At 34.6% G+C, this 18,068-nt stretch overlaps 1 protein-coding gene and 1 pseudogene across 1 annotated transcript; one reads left to right on the forward strand and one right to left on the reverse strand.

The window, feature by feature from the left end:
• Positions 1–3,768: 3,768 nt before the first annotated feature.
• On the reverse strand, positions 3,769–7,765 carry LOC125876193 (uncharacterized; annotated as a pseudogene).
• A 3,096-nt stretch (positions 7,766–10,861) lies between these two features.
• On the forward strand, positions 10,862–16,695 carry LOC125876198 (thermospermine synthase ACAULIS5-like). Its single transcript, XM_049557317.1, has 10 exons — positions 10,862–10,989; positions 11,071–11,137; positions 11,236–11,330; positions 12,626–12,728; positions 13,588–13,676; positions 14,372–14,531; positions 14,610–14,685; positions 14,871–14,929; positions 15,015–15,154; positions 16,564–16,695. Exons 1-10 carry the CDS (start codon positions 10,883–10,885, stop codon positions 16,622–16,624), a joined length of 957 nt encoding a protein of 318 aa, XP_049413274.1. The 5' UTR covers positions 10,862–10,882; the 3' UTR covers positions 16,625–16,695.
• Positions 16,696–18,068: the final 1,373 nt, after the last annotated feature.

Here is an 18,068-nt window from a genome sequence, read left to right on the forward strand (position 1 = left end):
TAAAATAAAATTTTAAAATTACATATATAATGGCGGGTTGGTTTGGTCTCGGGTTAATTTTTTTTAGTTAAAATCAAACCAACCCAAATATAGTCGGGTTTTTTTTTCCAATACCAAACCACTAGTCGGGTTTTTTTTCCGGTTTGACTTGATTTGCGGTTTGGTTCGATTTTCGATTCGGTTTTGTACACCCCTAGTCGCCGGAGCTCCGATGTGTTTAACTTCAGTTTCACTGGCTACAATTCCTCTATTGGAATTGACTAATGATGAAGATGAAGAGAAGTGAGTTATATGATTAGGTGAGTCAGATCGAGTTAAAATTGAGTATTTTAAGTAAAATCAGGTTATTTTTATTGATTTGAAATTTTCCATCCAATTGAGGGGCACGAGTGACAAGTTTGTAGACAACAGGGGTAAGAATAACTTCATTTTAACGGTAAGAGCATTGTCAACTAATAAACCAAAGTTGAGGGGTATTTTTTTACCCTTTTCCCTTTTTTTAATTCAAGAAATACTTCTCAAAGTGTGAGAAAAAATCTTCAAGCTAGTTCACAAAGCATAAATCTTCAAATTAATTCACAAATCTGGCTAAGAGCAGATATCTTCAAGCAAGTCCACAAATTTGACTACAGTTATGTAGTCTTCAGTGATCTCAAATTAATAGTCGTTCTCTTTTGGTATTTATCGTTTTTAGGTTAGAAGGAACCCTATAGGCATGTTTTCCCAGTAAAAACTCTAAACAAAAATGAGTCTCTTTCCTTTTCCACCAAGAAATAAATTTTTGTGTCCTAAGAAAATATCACCATAGTAGAGACCACAAAATAAATTTTGAGTCCTAATAAAATATGATCTTAGTAGAGACCATAAAATTAATTACTGAAGTTCATTATTATGAAAGTAATTTGAAATGTGATTTGAATTAGTTTTACCATACAAACCATTCTACTAGAAATTTGTAATTGTCCTCCTCCATTTATATTACGAAATTTCTCATTAAACACTTATATAACTTCCCTTGTTAAGATTACAAATACTGATTAATAAATTAATTACTAACAAATTTCAATGATTAGTTTTTTAAAAGCATTGCTTAACTTTCATGTGTCGGCTTTTAAATCTATTTACAAGGTTTGACACAACGAAAACTTACAAGCTTCTTAAAAGACATATAATCAATTTCTATACACTACAACAAATAAAGATATTGCCACAATAATATAATTGTTGTTATATTATATGAATAAGAGCACTTACAATCATCCATTTATATAATTGTCGTTAAAGGTTTTAGCAACTCTAGATCAATGACATTAACTTCATTGCCGCTAATTGTTTTAGTGATAATAAATATTGCCACTAAAAGTTTTTTTGGTTGTTGTAGTGATAATGTGACAACTGGCATGAATTTTATCAACTAACTTATTATTTCATCAATTTGTATTATTATCGTCCAATCTATAAGACATACTGATCTATTTAAGAATCTCACCTTTTAAAAAATCAAAATGATAATTAATATATTGTCACGACCCAAAAATGGATGTGATGACACTCATCGTATCCCACCAAGACAAGTCAGCCTAAAACCCAATCATTTCGATAAAGTGTGGAAATAAAGCAAAGTTCAATAACAATTACTATTACGAAAACAAGTCAACTTAATTAAATCCCCAAAACCTGGTTGTCACGTGCACAAGCCTCTAATGTAAATACTAGAATTGAAATAAAATACGCAAGTCTCAAATGATGTTGTCTTTCAAGTAAAAACAAAATCATAAACAGGAGTAAGAAGGTTCGCCGAGATGACAAACAACTACCTCTCAGATCTCCACAGAAAGGCTCGGAAATGAAGATAATGGAAGGTATCACGAAGATCCGGGCTTGTAACCTACAAAAGATTGTAGAAGCAAGGGATGAGTACCAAACCACACGATACTCAACAAGCAAACCTCTAAACACAAGCTAAGGGAACAGAATACGGGTACTCCTTACACCCCATCCTAACCTCCATAACTACAACCTGCATAAAACCAGCCCAACCTAACAATTCACAGTTTACAAAGCATACAGCTCAACAACAACACTCTAACAAATTATATATTCTCAATAACAACTCAATATTCATTAATAACAAGTTTCACAGAAAGGCACTCACAAGATCAGCAACACACAAGATCAAGTTCATCAATAATAAAAATGTACAATGATGAAATGCAATGTTAAGTATAGTGATGCATGTCTGATCTAATGATACACACCAGCTGTCTCTCAGTCTGGGACCCATGGGGGACATATCTGTCCATGCATCCATCGCGGCGCGCGATACGACCCTCGATAAGAGTAACCATCGCTACGCGCGATATGTCCCTCAAAATATAGTATCCATCGCGGCGCGCGATACGACCCTCGATAATGGTACATCCTCTTATCACATAACACTTATCACAACCATGTCTCAGAACAATGCAAATGACATGTTCACACAAATAATGAGAAGATGACCAATTTAACATCAATGTACAATTCACAACAATACAATCGTGACACAACATCAATAATTAAACAACAAGCCTTTTTATTACTCTTTTCCCATCATTAGAATTATTCAACATGGACAAGTCAACCCATCACCAATTCCCATTACTCCCAAACATATACCACAAGGAAATACATGAATTCCATACGCTTAGCAAGGGTTTAGAAATTCACTTGCCTCAAATAACCGAACAATCACTCCGAGACTTGAGCCTTCACTTTTCGTTGAGCTTCCAAATCAATGCAATCTATTCAAGTACATAGTCACAATAAGATTCCGAAACTAACAACACTCATGTCACTATAGGTTTAGCCTAGACCCAAAAGCTTACCCAAATTTATAATTAAGTTCCCAAGTCTTGATGCCCATTAACTTGTCAATTCTTCCAATTCCTTCAATTATCATAAATCTAATGACATTCACAAAAATACGATATACTTAATATTTAATTACCTATTTTAATATATCAAAATTAAAATACAATGTGATAATAACATAAGAATTACCAATTTTCGGAACCATTGGTTATGAAACCAGTGGTGGGAATCGACAAAATCAAGACATTAATATGTCGCCTGCAGGTTCCTAAATTTATAATATGTAATCATAACTTTATCCTCACAATTTTCAAAACCCACCAAGTGTACAACAATGACATTATTCTTTCCCCAAGAAATCAATTAGGCCTTAACATATATAGAGTAATAATCTAACTCCTTTAGTGAGAATTCAACTTACTACTTGAAACTGGAGATAGCATGTATGGAAAATAATTATATATATATATACTCCTAACAGTTCAACTCCCTTCATCCCCATAAATTGACAACAAACAAAAAGAAATATAATAATAATAACAATAATATTAGCACCGTTTCTTATCTACAAACTTACGAAGCAAATCATCCTTTTCCTACCTAATATATTATTATTTCCACACATATACATATGTAGAAATTAATGAAGAGCATGCAGAGCACTTGATGCAGTACCTGAAGCAGATCGAAACTCACAATGCCGAAACCCTACGCCCTTTTCTTCTTTTCCCTTTTCAGTTATGACTCAACTATTAAACCCCAAATAATTTAATTCATTTTAACCCATGGTCAAGTGGTATAGAGTCTTTAATAAATGATCACTTTAACCCACTAACTATCAATTAATTAACTTAAGTTAAACGAATAGTTCAAAATTTCCAAAAATGACCTTCCGGGTCATCACATTATCCACCACTAAAAATCATGTTCGTCCTCGAACATAAGGCGAAAGAAAGTACCTGAAGCTTCAAAAAGCTGAGGATATCTGGCACACATGTCAGACTATGTCTCCCAAGTTGCCTCTCCCACCGATCGGTGCTTCCATTGCACCTTCACTGAAGCAATCTCCTTGGTCCTAAGCTTTCGAACCTGCCTGTCCAATATAGCTATAGGTTCCTCCTCAAATGTCAAGTCTGGACCCAACTCCACTGAATCGAGTGAAAGCACATGTGACTCGTTTGAAATATACTTCCGAAGCATAGAGACATGGAAGACAGGATGAACTGCCAACAAACTAGGTGGCAAGGCCAACTTATAGGCCACCTCTCTTACTCGACTCAAAATCTCAAAAGGTCCAATGAATCTAGGGCTAAGCTTGCCCTTTTTGCCGAACCGCATCACACCCTTCATAGGTGACACTCTAAGCTAAACATGATTGCCCTCCATAAACACTAAGGCTCTAACTCTCCGGTCTGCATAACTCTTCTGTCGACTCTGGGTTGTCAACAGTCTATACTGAATCATACGGACTTACTCCATAGCATCTCTAAGCAAGTCAGTATCCAAAGAGTCCATCTCTGCCGAATCAAACCAACCGATCGGAGACCTACATCGTCTGCCATACAACGCCTCAAATGGGGCCATTTGAAATTAGAATGATAACTGTTATTGTAGGCAAACTCTGCTAAGGGTAAATGTCGATCCCATCTAGCACCAAAATCTATCACACATGCTCGAAGCATGTCCTCCAACACCTAAATCGTCCGCTCGGACTGACCATCTGTCTGAGGGTGAAAGGCTGTACTCATATCTAGCTGAGTACCCAAACCATGTTGTAATGCTTTCCAGAAGTGAGAAGTAAATAGTGAACCTCGATCTGATATAATAAAAACAGGAACCCCATGTAGTCGCACAATCTGACTGATATATAGCTCAACTAACTTCTCTGCCGTATATTTCACCCGAACCGGAATGAAGTGGGTAGACTTGGTCAGCCTGTCAACAACAACCCAAATGGAGTCATAACCACCCACTGTGGTAGGCAAACCTACAACAAAGTCCATAGTGATCCGCTCCCACTTCCAAGTAGGAATAGGCATCCTCTGAGATACACCCCCGGGACGCTGGTGCTCACACTTGACCTGCTGGCAAGTCAAACACCTAGAAACAAAGTCTGAAATATCTCTCTTCATCCCACACCACCAGTAATGCTGACTAAGATCATGTTACATCTTCGCTGCTCCCGGATGGATAGAATATAGGGAACAATGGGCCTCTTCAAGAATCAGTCTAGTCAACTCGCCCGTCTTGGGCACTCAAATCCTGCCTCCGATCCTCAAGACACCATCAGAATCAAGGACAGCCTCCTTGGCTTCCCCTCTCAATACTCTATCTCGAATGAGACATAACTTCTTATCATCAAACTGGTGCGCACGGATCTGCTCGACTAAAGAAAACCGAGCCTCAATAAAAGCAATCATCCCATCACTCTCCTCTGAGATCTGTAACCGGACAAGTCTGTTAGTTAACATCTGAACATCTCTAGCCAATGGTCTCTCCTCAATACTAAGTGCTGCAAGACTCCCCATGCTAAGAGTCTTCCTACTCAAAGCATCAGCCACAACATTTGCCTTTCCCGGATGATATAGAATGGTCACATCATAGTCCTTTAGCAACTCAAGTCATCTACGTTGTCTTAAGTTCAGATCCCTCTGACTGAAGATATACTGAAGACTCCGATGATCAGTGAAGATCTCGCAATGCACCCCATACAAATAATGACGCCATAACTTAAGTACAAATACCACAACCGCCAACTCTAAATCATGAGTATGGTAGTTCTTCTCATGGGTCTTCAACTGCCTAGAAGCATAAGTAATCACCTTCCCCTTCTGCATCAATACACCACCCAAACCGACTCTTGAAGCATCACAATACACAGTAAAGTCTATGCCCTTCTCACGTAGAGTCAACACATGAGCGAAGTCAACAAAGTCTTGAGCTTTCGAAAACTCTCGTCACACTCATCAGACCACTGAAAACCCACACCCTGTCGAGTCAATCTAGTCAATGGAGCTGCAATAGTAGAGAAACTCTAAACAAATCGTCGGTAATAACCTGCCAATCCCACAAAACTCCTAATCTCGGTAGGAGAAGTAGGTCGCGTCCAGCCTATAACTGTCTCAATCTTGGCTGGATCTACTCTAATACCCTCCTTGGACACCACGTGTCCCAAGAATGCCACAGAATCAAGCCAGAACTCACACTTTGAGAACTTGGCATACAACCTCTCTTCCTTTAATCTCTGAAGTACAATTCTCAAGTGTCGGACATGGTCATCCTCAGTCCTGGAGTAAACCAAAATGTCATCGATGAAGACAATCACAAAAGAATCAAGATATGGTCGAAACACCCCGTTCTTCAACTCCATAAATGCTGCAGGGGCATTAGTCAATCCAAAGGACATCACTAAGAACTCATAATGCCCATACCGAGTTCGAAAAGCTGTTTTAGGGATATCTGATGCCCTAATCTTCAACTGATGATACCCAGACCTCAAATCAATCTTAGAGAACAAAGATGCCCCCTGTAGCTGATCAAATAAGTCATCAATATGCGGAAGAGGATACTTATTTTTCACTGTTACCTTGTTTAACTGTCTGTAATCAATACACATCCTCATAGTCCCATCCTTCTTCTTCACAAACAACACAGGGGCACTCCAAGGTGACACATTAGGGCGAATAAACCCCTTACTCAATAAATCCTGCAACTGATCCTTCAACTCTTTCAACTCTGCTGGAGCCATACGGTAGGGAGGAATAGAAATAGGCTTAGTGCCCGGCTCCAAATCAATAGCAAAATCAATATCCCTATCGGGAGGAACATCTGGAAGATCAGAAGGGAATACATCGAGAAACTCCTGAACCACGGGAACAGAATCCATGGAAGGTGGTTCAACACTAGTGTCCCGAATAAAAGCTAAGTAAGACAAACACCCTCTCTCCACCAATCTCTGAGCACGGATAAAGGAAATGACCTTGCTAGGATAAGAGCCATTAGCACCCTTCCACTCAACCCTTGGAACACCAGGCATTGCTAAAGTCACAGTCTTAGCATTACAATCAAGGACAACATGATAAGGAGAAAGCCAATTCATACCCAAGATAACATCAAAGTCTACCATCCCCAGAATGATTGAATCTACCCAAGTGTCATACCCCGCTAGAGAAACAAGACAAGATCGATACACTCGATCCACCACTAAGGGCTCACCCACGGGTGTAGAAACACGAATAGGTACAGTCATGCTATCACGTATCATATCAAATTCAGCAGCAAAATAGGTGGACACATAAGAGAATGTAGACCCTGGATCAAACAATACAGAAGCAGATCGATGGCATACTGGGATGATACCTGTAATAACAACATCAGAAATCTACGCTTCGGGTCTCCCCGGGAAAGCATAACAGTGGCCCCCTCGGCCACCTCCAGCCTGGGTGGTAACTCTACCCCCACTCTGCTGAGCTGCAGAACCACTACTAGAAGCTCTACCGCCTCTACCTGACTGAACTCTGCCTCGGCCTCTACCCTGTGGTACTAGTGGTCTAGCCTGAAACGAAGAATTAGGTTGGGACCCTCCACGACCCCTCTGGGAAGTACACTGTCACATCAGGTGATTGGGATCTCTACAAGAAAAGCAAAATCTCTGTCTCGGGAACTGCTGTGCGGACCCTGAAAACCCACTATAATTACCTCGCCCCATAAGTCGTTGTTGTGAACCGTGACCCACGCTATAAGAACCCCGAGGTATCTGACCACCTTCGGATGTCGGCATAGATGCATGAACGGGTCCTCGCTGCTGAAAGGAACCACTCCCTCTGTGTGATCCCCTGCCTCCAGATGAGGCACCATGAAACTGACCTGCTGTACGGACCCTCTTAGGGTCCCCAAACTCTTCTCTCTCCATCAATTTTGCCTCTTTAGCGGCGTTCACAATGGACTGGAAGGAAGCCCCCTCTCTAGATGCTCTAAACACAGTCGATATGATGGAGAAAGTCAGCCCCCTCACGAATCTACGGATCCTTTCCGTCTCGTCTGGAATAATGGCCAAAGCATGCCTAGACAACTGGCAAAAACGGGCCTCATACTCTGTAACTGATAAGCTGTCCTGTCTCAAATTTTCAAACCTCAAACGACTCTCCTCTCTCACGCTCCAAGGGATAAAACGGTCATGGAAGGCACTGGAAAACCTCTCCCACGTCACTGGAGGAGATCCAACTGGCAAAGCCCTCGAATAAGTTCTCCACCACTCTCTCGCTGGCCCACGAAGTTAGAGTGTAGCATATCGAACCCCATGTGACTCAGCTAATCCAACAACCTCTAACAACTCTCGGCATGTAGTCAGAAACTCATGAGCGTCCTCACTCTTCCCACCCTGAAACTGAGGTGGGTCCATCTTTCGAAATTTCTCATACCTACGCTGCTCATCCTCTGTCAGAACAACCAATGGTGCACCTTGACCCCCAATTGTTGGTGCAAGATCATTCTCAACCACGGGATCCCTTGGTAGATGCCTAATCGCATCCTGAATAACTGGAGCTTCCTGCTGCTCGTGGGTCTGAGCCCCCTCTCTAGTCTGAGAGTCTTGTGGTGTGGCAGCTGCACCACCACCCTGAGTAAAGCTCTCAAGCACACTTAACACCCTTAATAATGTATCCTGAAGCAAAGGTGTGACTGCAGGCTCTGGAGGAACCTGGTCCTCTCTGTCTTCAATCTGAGGCTTAGGAGAGGCTTCTCTAATACAACCTCTCACTGGTGCTGCTCCACGACCACGACCTCTGGCTAGTGTCGTTCCACGAGCACAACCTCTAGCTCGGGCTCTACCCCTAGCCCTAGCTGGGGCCTCAACAACTGCCTCGAGAAGTGCCTCCCCTCTACCACCAGTAATAGTCGCTCTAGTCCTCGTCATCTGTCAAAAGAGTATACAATAGCTCAGTACTAAAGAAGGTAACCACACACGATGAGAAAGAATGAACAAAAAGGAAGTTTCCTAATAGTCTTTATAGCCTCTCAGAGATAAGTACATACGTCTTCGTACCGATCCTTGAAACTCTACATAGACTCAGCTTGTATGCACGTGAGACCTATGAACCTGGGGCTTGTGGGTTGTCACTCCGAGACTTGAGCCTTCACTTTTCGTTGAGCTTCCAAATCAATGTAATCTATTCAAGTACATAGTCACAATAAGATTCCGAAACTAACAACACTCATGTCACTATAGGTTTAGCCTAGACCCAAAAGCTTACCCAAATTTATAATTAAGTTCCCAAGTCTTGATGCCCATTAACTTGTCAATTCTTCCAATTCCTTCAATTATCATAAATCTAATGACATTCACAAAAATACGATATACTTAATATTTAATTACCTATTTTAATATATCAAAATTAAAATACAATGTGATAATAACATAAGAATTACCAATTTTCGGAACCATTGGTTATGAAACCAGTGGTGGGAATCGACAAAATCAAGACATTAATATGTCGCCTGCAGGTTCCTAAATTTATAATATGTAATCATAACTTTATCCTCACAATTTTCAAAACCCACCAAGTGTACAACAATGACATTATTCTTTCCCCAAGAAATCAATTAGGCCTTAACATATATAGAGTAATAATCTAACTCCTTTAGTGAGAATTCAACTTACTACTTGAAACTGGAGATAGCATGTATGGAAAATAATTATATATATATATACTCCTAACAGTTCAACTCCCTTCATCCCCATAAATTGACAACAAACAAAAAGAAATATAATAATAATAACAATAATATTAGCACCGTTTCTTATCTACAAACTTACGAAGCAAATCATCCTTTTCCTACCTAATATATTATTATTTCCACACATATACATATGTAGAAATTAATGAAGAGCATGCAGAGCACTTGATGCAGTACCTGAAGCAGATCGAAACTCACGATGCCGAAACCCTACGCCCTTTTCTTCTTTTCCCTTTTCAGTTATGACTCAAATATTAAACCCCAAATAATTTAATTCATTTTAACCCATGGTCAAGTGGTATAGAGTCTTTAATAAATGATCACTTTAACCCACTAACTATCGATTAATTAACTTAAGTTAAACGAATAGTTCAAAATTTCCAAAAATGACCTTCCGGGTCATTATATATATATATATATATATATATAATTCGTAATAATTACGTCGAGATTGAAAATATAAGTACATATAACAATTTAGAGAATATGAATTTACCAGTCTGTCTAAAATATCCATCTCTACTCGGTCATGTTCAATACATACATAATGCACTACCAAAAGAAATCAGAACTTCACAATTCCCATAATCAAGATAAATTATTGAATCTTGTGCTACAATCATATCGATGGGTAGTCCAATTTTTATTTTAGACTGTGAACAAATTTTCTTATACTTATAAGAATTGATGATTTAATCCTCTACATATAAACTAAAATTCTATACACTAAATTATTTACCATATAAGTAAACCGACACATAAATGAATATATGACCTATTAAATTTTTTATTAAAACTAAATAAAAAATTATTCCATGATAAACAATATATCTAAATATATAGTTAATAGTATGTGTCCGAGGGATAATATTAGTAATAGAAATAATAGTGGGGGAGGAAAATTTTAAAACTATTTACCAAATAATAGGTGTATTTTTTTGTCCTTTTTCCAAACTTAAAAAAAGGTTTGACACATTCAATTTATTCTTTCCTCATGCCCTCTAAATTTATAGGTAGATTATAGACATCCATATTTTTCAAGGATTAAGTGAAGTGTGTAATGAATTGAATAAAGTAATTAATTCATAAAGAAAATATTGACTTGACTTTCAAAATTAAAAAAGGAATTAGATTTAGATAATCTTCCTATTCATCTCTTTAAATCCAAAGACAAACTTGAAATGCTATAAAAACTTTGACATCTATCTCAAAATATATATTTAGTAGAGCTAATAGCATATTGCTCCAACTAATTAAGAGGTCTTTCATTTACTTTTTTTTTTTTTATTGAAAAATGGAGCAAACAATTGAGAATGAAATTGTTGACTCAAATGGAAAGAATGTTGAGTGGTTTGAAGAGTCTCTTGAAGTAGATCTCAAATGGTCTTTAGCTATAAACAGGTAATTTAACACTTGTAAAGTACATAAAGATTTTAATTAATTTGTAGAATAAAAAAAAAGTGTAACCATCAAATGTTGTAGTGTCTTGTACAAAGCAACCACCAAGTTTCAAGATGTGATACTTTTAGACACAAAGCACTTTGGAAAGGTTAGTTGGCTACTGAAATTTTGTATGTTGCTTTTTTTTAGAATTTTGTAAGAAATTAATATTTTGTGTGTAATGTGTATATATGATTTTTTATGTAGGTTTTGGTGATAGATGGAAAAATGCAGAGTGCTGAAAAAGATGAGTTTATATACCATGAAAGCTTGATTCATCCTGCTCTCTTACTTCATGACAAGTATACTACTTATCTCATTTTATGTCTCTGGCTAGTGTACATTGTTTTTACTTTTTTTATTTTTAATTCGATGTTCGATACTCGATGGAGGAGGGGTGAATTGCCTTTTTTAAAAATAAAAAATAAAAAATTTGTTATGTTTTTTTTTAAAAAAATTCTAGTCGATTAATAGGTTCTAGTAGTTGACTATATGATACACACCTACAAAAATTAAAAAAGTATTGAACTGAAAATGCTAAAGTAGAATTGATACAAGATATTATTATATTGATTGGGATTCATAGTGGATTTAGTTCAGACCCATTGGATTGAAAAAGTGTTTGTGACGATCCAAAAACTCAAATTGTGATAGTGCCTACCAAAATCCACAGGCAGGTAAGCCAATTTATAGCCCCAAACGGCAAGTAACAGGGCCAATTGGCTGAAACCTTTAAATCAACAAAAAATAACAACAAAATATGAAAATAAACAACGGAACAGAAGAAATGATATAAATATCTAATTCCATGACCTAGTTGGCGATGGTACAAAGCTACTAAAAATGAGTACAAACTTCAAATAAGCAAAATAAGTACAAACTTGTCTCGACACAAACGTTTTATTTGCAACAGTACTATGATCTTGTTCAACACAAAATAGGCAAAAAAAATTATTTACCTTTTATGTTATTTTTATTTATTTATATCTTGTAACTAAATAGAGTCCACAATATAATAGTTGTGGTGATTAGAGCTACTTCATTTCTTCTTCTTGTGTAGCCTTGAAGGCTATTGTTCTCATTTGTTTAAAGAGTTTAAACTTCATGTTCACAAGAGAAGAAACCTTAGCATGATCTTTTTTTCACCTGCTATTAGATAGATAGTTGTTAGACTTTGCTATATTGAAAATGCAAAAAGATCAGGTGGGGTGAATTGCCTTCTTTTTATTTTCTACTTGACTACTACTTTATGAAACACACCTATAGAAATTACAAAGCAGTACAAAAACTGAAAATGCTAAAATAAAATTGACACAAGATATATTTATACTGATCGATCGAGATCCATAGTAAATTTTAGTCCAATATATCCCCTTAAATTAAATTGTAAGGATGTCCTCCTTTAGTTCTTGAATAATAAATAATTTTCTCTAATCTCTTTTTCGAGTAAACTATTATATCACTAGACGGACATCCTATTTATCCCATTATATATAACCCTTGGTAATTTTAATTTGTTTTTCATTTTTCTACTCCATTAACATTGTTTTTTTTTTGTTGAATTGTTTTATTTTGGATATAATATAATAATGAGCAGTCCAAAAAGAGTGTTTATCATGGGGGGAGGAGAAGGGTCAGCTGCAAGAGAGGCTCTTAAACATGACAACATTCACAAAGTTGTCATCTCTGATATTGATCAAGTAATTATATCTCTTCTATTTCTTGTTTGTTCTTTCCCAATTGTATCTATACTGATATTTGATGTTTTTAAATCTTATTTAGATGTTACAAATAAAATTAAGCAAAAAAGATATTAGTAATATCAAAAAGAGGAATATATTTATTAACTAATTTTAATTGAAAAATAGAGAGAATATGAATGTAAAAACAAAGAAGAAGAAGGCAAACACCAACCGTCTTTTTCTTATAAAGTTAGGACCATAACTGATGGACACCCATTTAGACACAATTTTTTTCTTTTAAATATTTATATTTGAAATTTTCTAAGTGCATAACATTAATTCATGGACGACCAGTGGAGTTCATAAAAGAAAGCAAAGAAAGATCCGCGACAAAGTTGTCCCCTCTCTCCATATCTCTACTTACTGGCTGGGTGCAGATAACACTGTAATAATAACAAAGCCAGATAGAGATACTGTTCGTTCAGAATTGATTCAGATGGCGAGGACCCACGGAAAAATCCACCTTATTCATGCTCCGCACAGCAACTTGCCCGGTCAATATTATATGTCTATGCTAAACTTGGTGATAATTAACATAAATATATATTTATTTTTTATCTTTTATACATAATATATTTTTTTATAAAATATTATTACACAATATTTAAGTATAATTATTATAGAAATGTAATTTTACATAGAATGTCCCATTATAATTAATAGGTAGAATATTATTATATAAAGAAGTAAAAAAACGAAAATTTAGTTTGAGAAAATTCAAATCGTTATAATGAAATAATGATATTACACAATTTAACTTGTGATTAAGCACTCAATCTCCTAAAGTATACAATGAATTATGTTTGTGTATTTGCAGGAAGTTGTGAATATTTGCCGTAAACATCTTATGGCAAATCAAGAAGCTTTTGCCGATTGTAGGCTTCATGTCATCATCAATGATGCTAAGTAAGCCTAAAACCATCTAATATCTATCTTTGTCTATTAGAATATATTGCAAAGTATCGAAGATACCTCTAAATTTGGTGTGAATTAGTTTTGTCTCTATTTGACTAGCTGAACTTAAAAACACCCTCGATCTGCTGCATGGCATAGCAAGTAGTTTCCAATTCTTGTATAATCATGTGACTTTTAATAAATAAGTGAGGAAATTGTTGCAAAAACTGCCGAATCTAGGGATGTATTTCACCAAGATCAGAGTGTATCTAAGTTCAATTAGTCAAATAAATAAGTATTTTTAAGATTGTCAATAATTCAGACATGAAACTAATAATTTGCACCAAGTTTAAAAATGTTTCCGATTTTTCTATCAATCTTTAAATATTCGAATTGTATCTTTGTGCATTAGGGNGAACTTAAAAACACCCTCGATCTCTGCTGCATGGCATAACAAGTACTTTCAAATTCTTGTATAATCATGTGACTTTTAATAAATAAGTGAGGAAATTGTTGCAAACACTGCCGAATTTAGGGATGTATTTCCCCAAGATCAGAGTGTATCTAAGTTCAATTAGTCAAATAAATAAGTATTTTTAAGACTGTCAATAATTCAGACATGAAACTAATAATTTGCACAAAGTTTAAAAATGTTTCCAATTTTTCTATCAATCTTTAAATATTCTAATTATATCTTTGTGCATTAGGGTGGAGCTGGAGAAGAGTGATGAGTATAAGTATGATGTGATAGTTGGAGACTTATGTGATCCAAGGGAAGGAGGGCCTTGCAATCATCTTTACCTCAAATCTTTTTACCAACATATTATTAAGCCCAAACTTAATCACAATGGCATCTTTGTGACTCAGGTTAATTAACTTCTTTAAACCATATTCTTAACAAGTAATTTAACTTAATTAATTATATATTGCCACTTGTTCTTGCAGGCTGGTTTTGCTGGAGTTCTCTCACATCAGGCCTTCTTCTCATCAGTTTACAATACTGCTAAACAAGTCTTCAACCGTAAACACTATTCTCTCCGTTTCAATTTGTCATGAAAATAAAATCCCTCTCTTCTTTCATGAAAATACAAATTTATTCCCATAATTTTTTTAAAATTATTTTTCGTTATACTATAAATCTTCTCATATTTATTTATCTTTGTTATGCAATATTACTACACCAAATATTTATAAATCGTCATGCAGATGTTATAGCTTACACCGCTCATGTTCCATCTTTGGCTGATACACGTGGATGGGTTTTGGTTAGTCAATTTAAACCTCATAATAAATTAGTACTCTATCCCTTAATTAATTAAATTCATAATCAGTGGCTTAATTATCCTACAGGCTTCAGATCAACCATTGAAACTAGATGCTGAGGTGATTAACAACAGGATTAAAGAGAGGATTAAAGGATCAGATTTGCAATTTATTGATGCTGCTTTCATGCTTGCTTTTACCGTTATGAACAAGACTGTTCATACAACGTAAGTCTCAATCAATACTTCCACTTTACTTTATATATATATTTTTTGATAAATCGAATGTCATATTTTAATCCCTAAATCTGTAATTTTGGATGATAATCGGATCGAAATCTATATTTGAAGGTCAAGAACGTACACACAAATTATAATGATTAAATATTATTAGTTTTTATATGCTAAAAGACTTGCTTGTAATGATAATTGAAATGAATTGGAAAATAAATGAACATAAAAGAAAAGGAATTCTTATTAATTAAGCAATTCTTGACGAAGTTGTTGCTGGAAAATAGAGAAGAAAAACACTTTCAATCACCCTCTTTTTTTGAAAGATAAGTAAAGGAAACGATTCTTCTTTACTTTACTCTACTTGTGTACATAATAAATCTAACTCACTCATTTTTATTTTGTTCTAAATTAAATATATACTAATTCTTTCGAATTTTTTGAAAATTCAAATTCTCCATAAAGGTAAGTGGTCTTGATCATATATACCAAATGTTGAAAAATAGGAAAAGGAGAAACACTCTTAATCATTCAATTTAATTTTTTAAGACAAGTAAAGGAAATGATTCTTCTTTATTTTTCTTAACTTGCTTAGATAATCAATCACTCTTTGAATACAAGTGAACTTCTATCTACTTGGCTTTTTTTTGTCTTTTTCTATCTACTTGACTTATATTTTATATCTAGGGATTTATAGAACCATCCTAGTACTTAGGTTATGCATCATATATTCAACAATACATGTATTAATTAAATTCATGCATCACGTGCACAAATCAAAAACTTTTTTTTTTTTTTTTTTAAAAAAAACAAGGTTGATCACATTTCAACAATTGCTTTGTAGTCCGATAGAAAAAGAAAAAGCCTTGTTTATACGAATTTGGTAGTGGTGAGACAAAATTGAGATGAGTTATAAGAGAAGGGAAGGTGTATTTTTATAGTCTAAGACACTATGTAATGTCTTTGCGCATTTTAAATCCCTTAATAATGATCATTATCTACACGTTAAAACTATAACTTGGAAGTATAATTGCGGAGTGAATCCCAACGATGCCTTATAAGTACATTATTATTAATCCTTGTTACTAATAGTTTAGTCAAAACACTTTCCAATTTGCTAATATAATTTTTAATCTTTTTATTATTTACTCATCATCAACCAGACATCAAAAAATATTTTTCATCACTTAAATGTGTATTTGTTAAAAATATTCAAAGGTTATATTACTTTACTAATTTGTTTACTTGGATGTTTTAGTTGTATTTTAATTTAGTGATTTGACAATATAAATAATTCAAATCTAGGGGTACTTAATCTTTTGACTCATTGTTGACAACATAATTATTTTTTTAATACAAATTGCAATAAATATGTATATTTGATTTTTTTACTTTCCTTGTTGCAGACTCATGAATGAGACTAATGTTTTAACAGAAGAGAATGAGAAGTCCCTCCATGGCCATTGATTGCTTGCTGCTGACAACTACCAATAAAGTCTAAAAATTCAATTTAGTTTCTATGAACTATATATATTTTTATGCGTAACAGACATTAGCGGTAATATTTATTGTCGCAACTAAGTTAATACTCTTGTATTTAGAGTCACTAAAACTTTTAGTGAAATTTATATAGAGTGTTGGTCATATTATATCATTATTACTAAGTAGAAAATATTGACAATTATATTATTGCCGCAAAATCCTTTATTTGTTACAGTGTATCCATGTGAAATGCACAAAATATTTGCACATTACATAAGCGATCTTTTCAGCGTTTAGAATTTTCCTATAGCAAACCCCAAGTCATATAGGACTTGCTTGGACTTTGGGATGAGCTGACTGAGGAAAGAGAATGACCATCGCCAGAACGTATTGGATGAAATAGGGATAACAACAATAAAATTAGAGATCATCATTCTACACATATTGTGATAATACTAGTGCCATAGCCTATCTAAATATATTGTGCATCATTCTAAGGCAAAACATATTAATATCATATATCATTTTATTAGAAATCATGTGTTAGTTTTTTATTAGAATTTATGGATTCTAAAAATTTATTAGCTGATAAATTTACAAAATCCCTACTTGAAGAAAAAATGTTTCCTTTGCAATTGTCTCAATATTACTTCTTACATTTAGCAGGTCGAGGTGACTAAAACTTGAAGGCAAACGAATAGGTAAAGACTATTCATCAGTGGTTTGATACAAGTCGATACTTTCTTGTCCGAAAATAAGTGTTATTTTAGCTTATTGCATATTCATTAAAAAATTAATTACTCCTTTTGTTTTATATTATTTACTCCCTTATTGATATACATCCTTTTTAGAAAATCTTAATTAGAGGTATATTTTATTAAATTAATTTTAGTGTTGTTTTAGAACTTTAAATTTGATTATTACTATTTTATGTAGTCATTTAATACTATGGTTAATATTAATTTTTTTAAAATAAAATTATCTTGATTTGTTAAAATGGACAAATAAAATGAACATTTATTTTTGACATAGGGGCCCAGTAAAATGAAACCGAGGGAGTAAGGAGTATAGTTTACTAAGTTTCTCTATTATTATTTTTTTGAAAATAGAGCATGATGTTCTTCAATACAAGGGTACAATTGAAAAAACATATTAATTTTTGTCATAAATTTCTAAGATGACACATATTATTATTTTTTATTTTACTAAAGTGACATTTATTTTACGACGAATGAGTATTAATTAGAAAATTTGTAGCACTCTTTCCTAGTATGATCGACCAGGGGCTAATTAGGGTAACAATTTCACAACGAAAAGTATTATGTTAATACAAATGCCATATAAAATATAGAGAAAATGCATGGATTCCTTCTTGAATTTATCTAAAAAAATTGTATACATGCTTAAACTAACATAGCGATCTATAATA

Source organism: Solanum stenotomum, chromosome 9, assembly GCF_019186545.1.
Source record: "Solanum stenotomum isolate F172 chromosome 9, ASM1918654v1, whole genome shotgun sequence".
NCBI lineage: Eukaryota > Viridiplantae > Streptophyta > Magnoliopsida > Solanales > Solanaceae > Solanum > Solanum stenotomum.

Excerpts from the sequence above, each read along its gene's own strand:
- LOC125876198 (XM_049557317.1), top strand. The coding sequence starts at position 10,883 with ATGGAGCAAACAATTGAGAATGAAATTGTTGACTCAAATGGAAAGAAT. Across the intron at positions 14,532-14,609 it reads ATGGCATCTTTGTGACTCAG|GCTGGTTTTGCTGGAGTTCT; the intron begins GTTAATTAACTT and ends TTGTTCTTGCAG. Across the intron at positions 14,686-14,870 it reads TGCTAAACAAGTCTTCAACC|ATGTTATAGCTTACACCGCT; the intron begins GTAAACACTATT and ends ATCGTCATGCAG.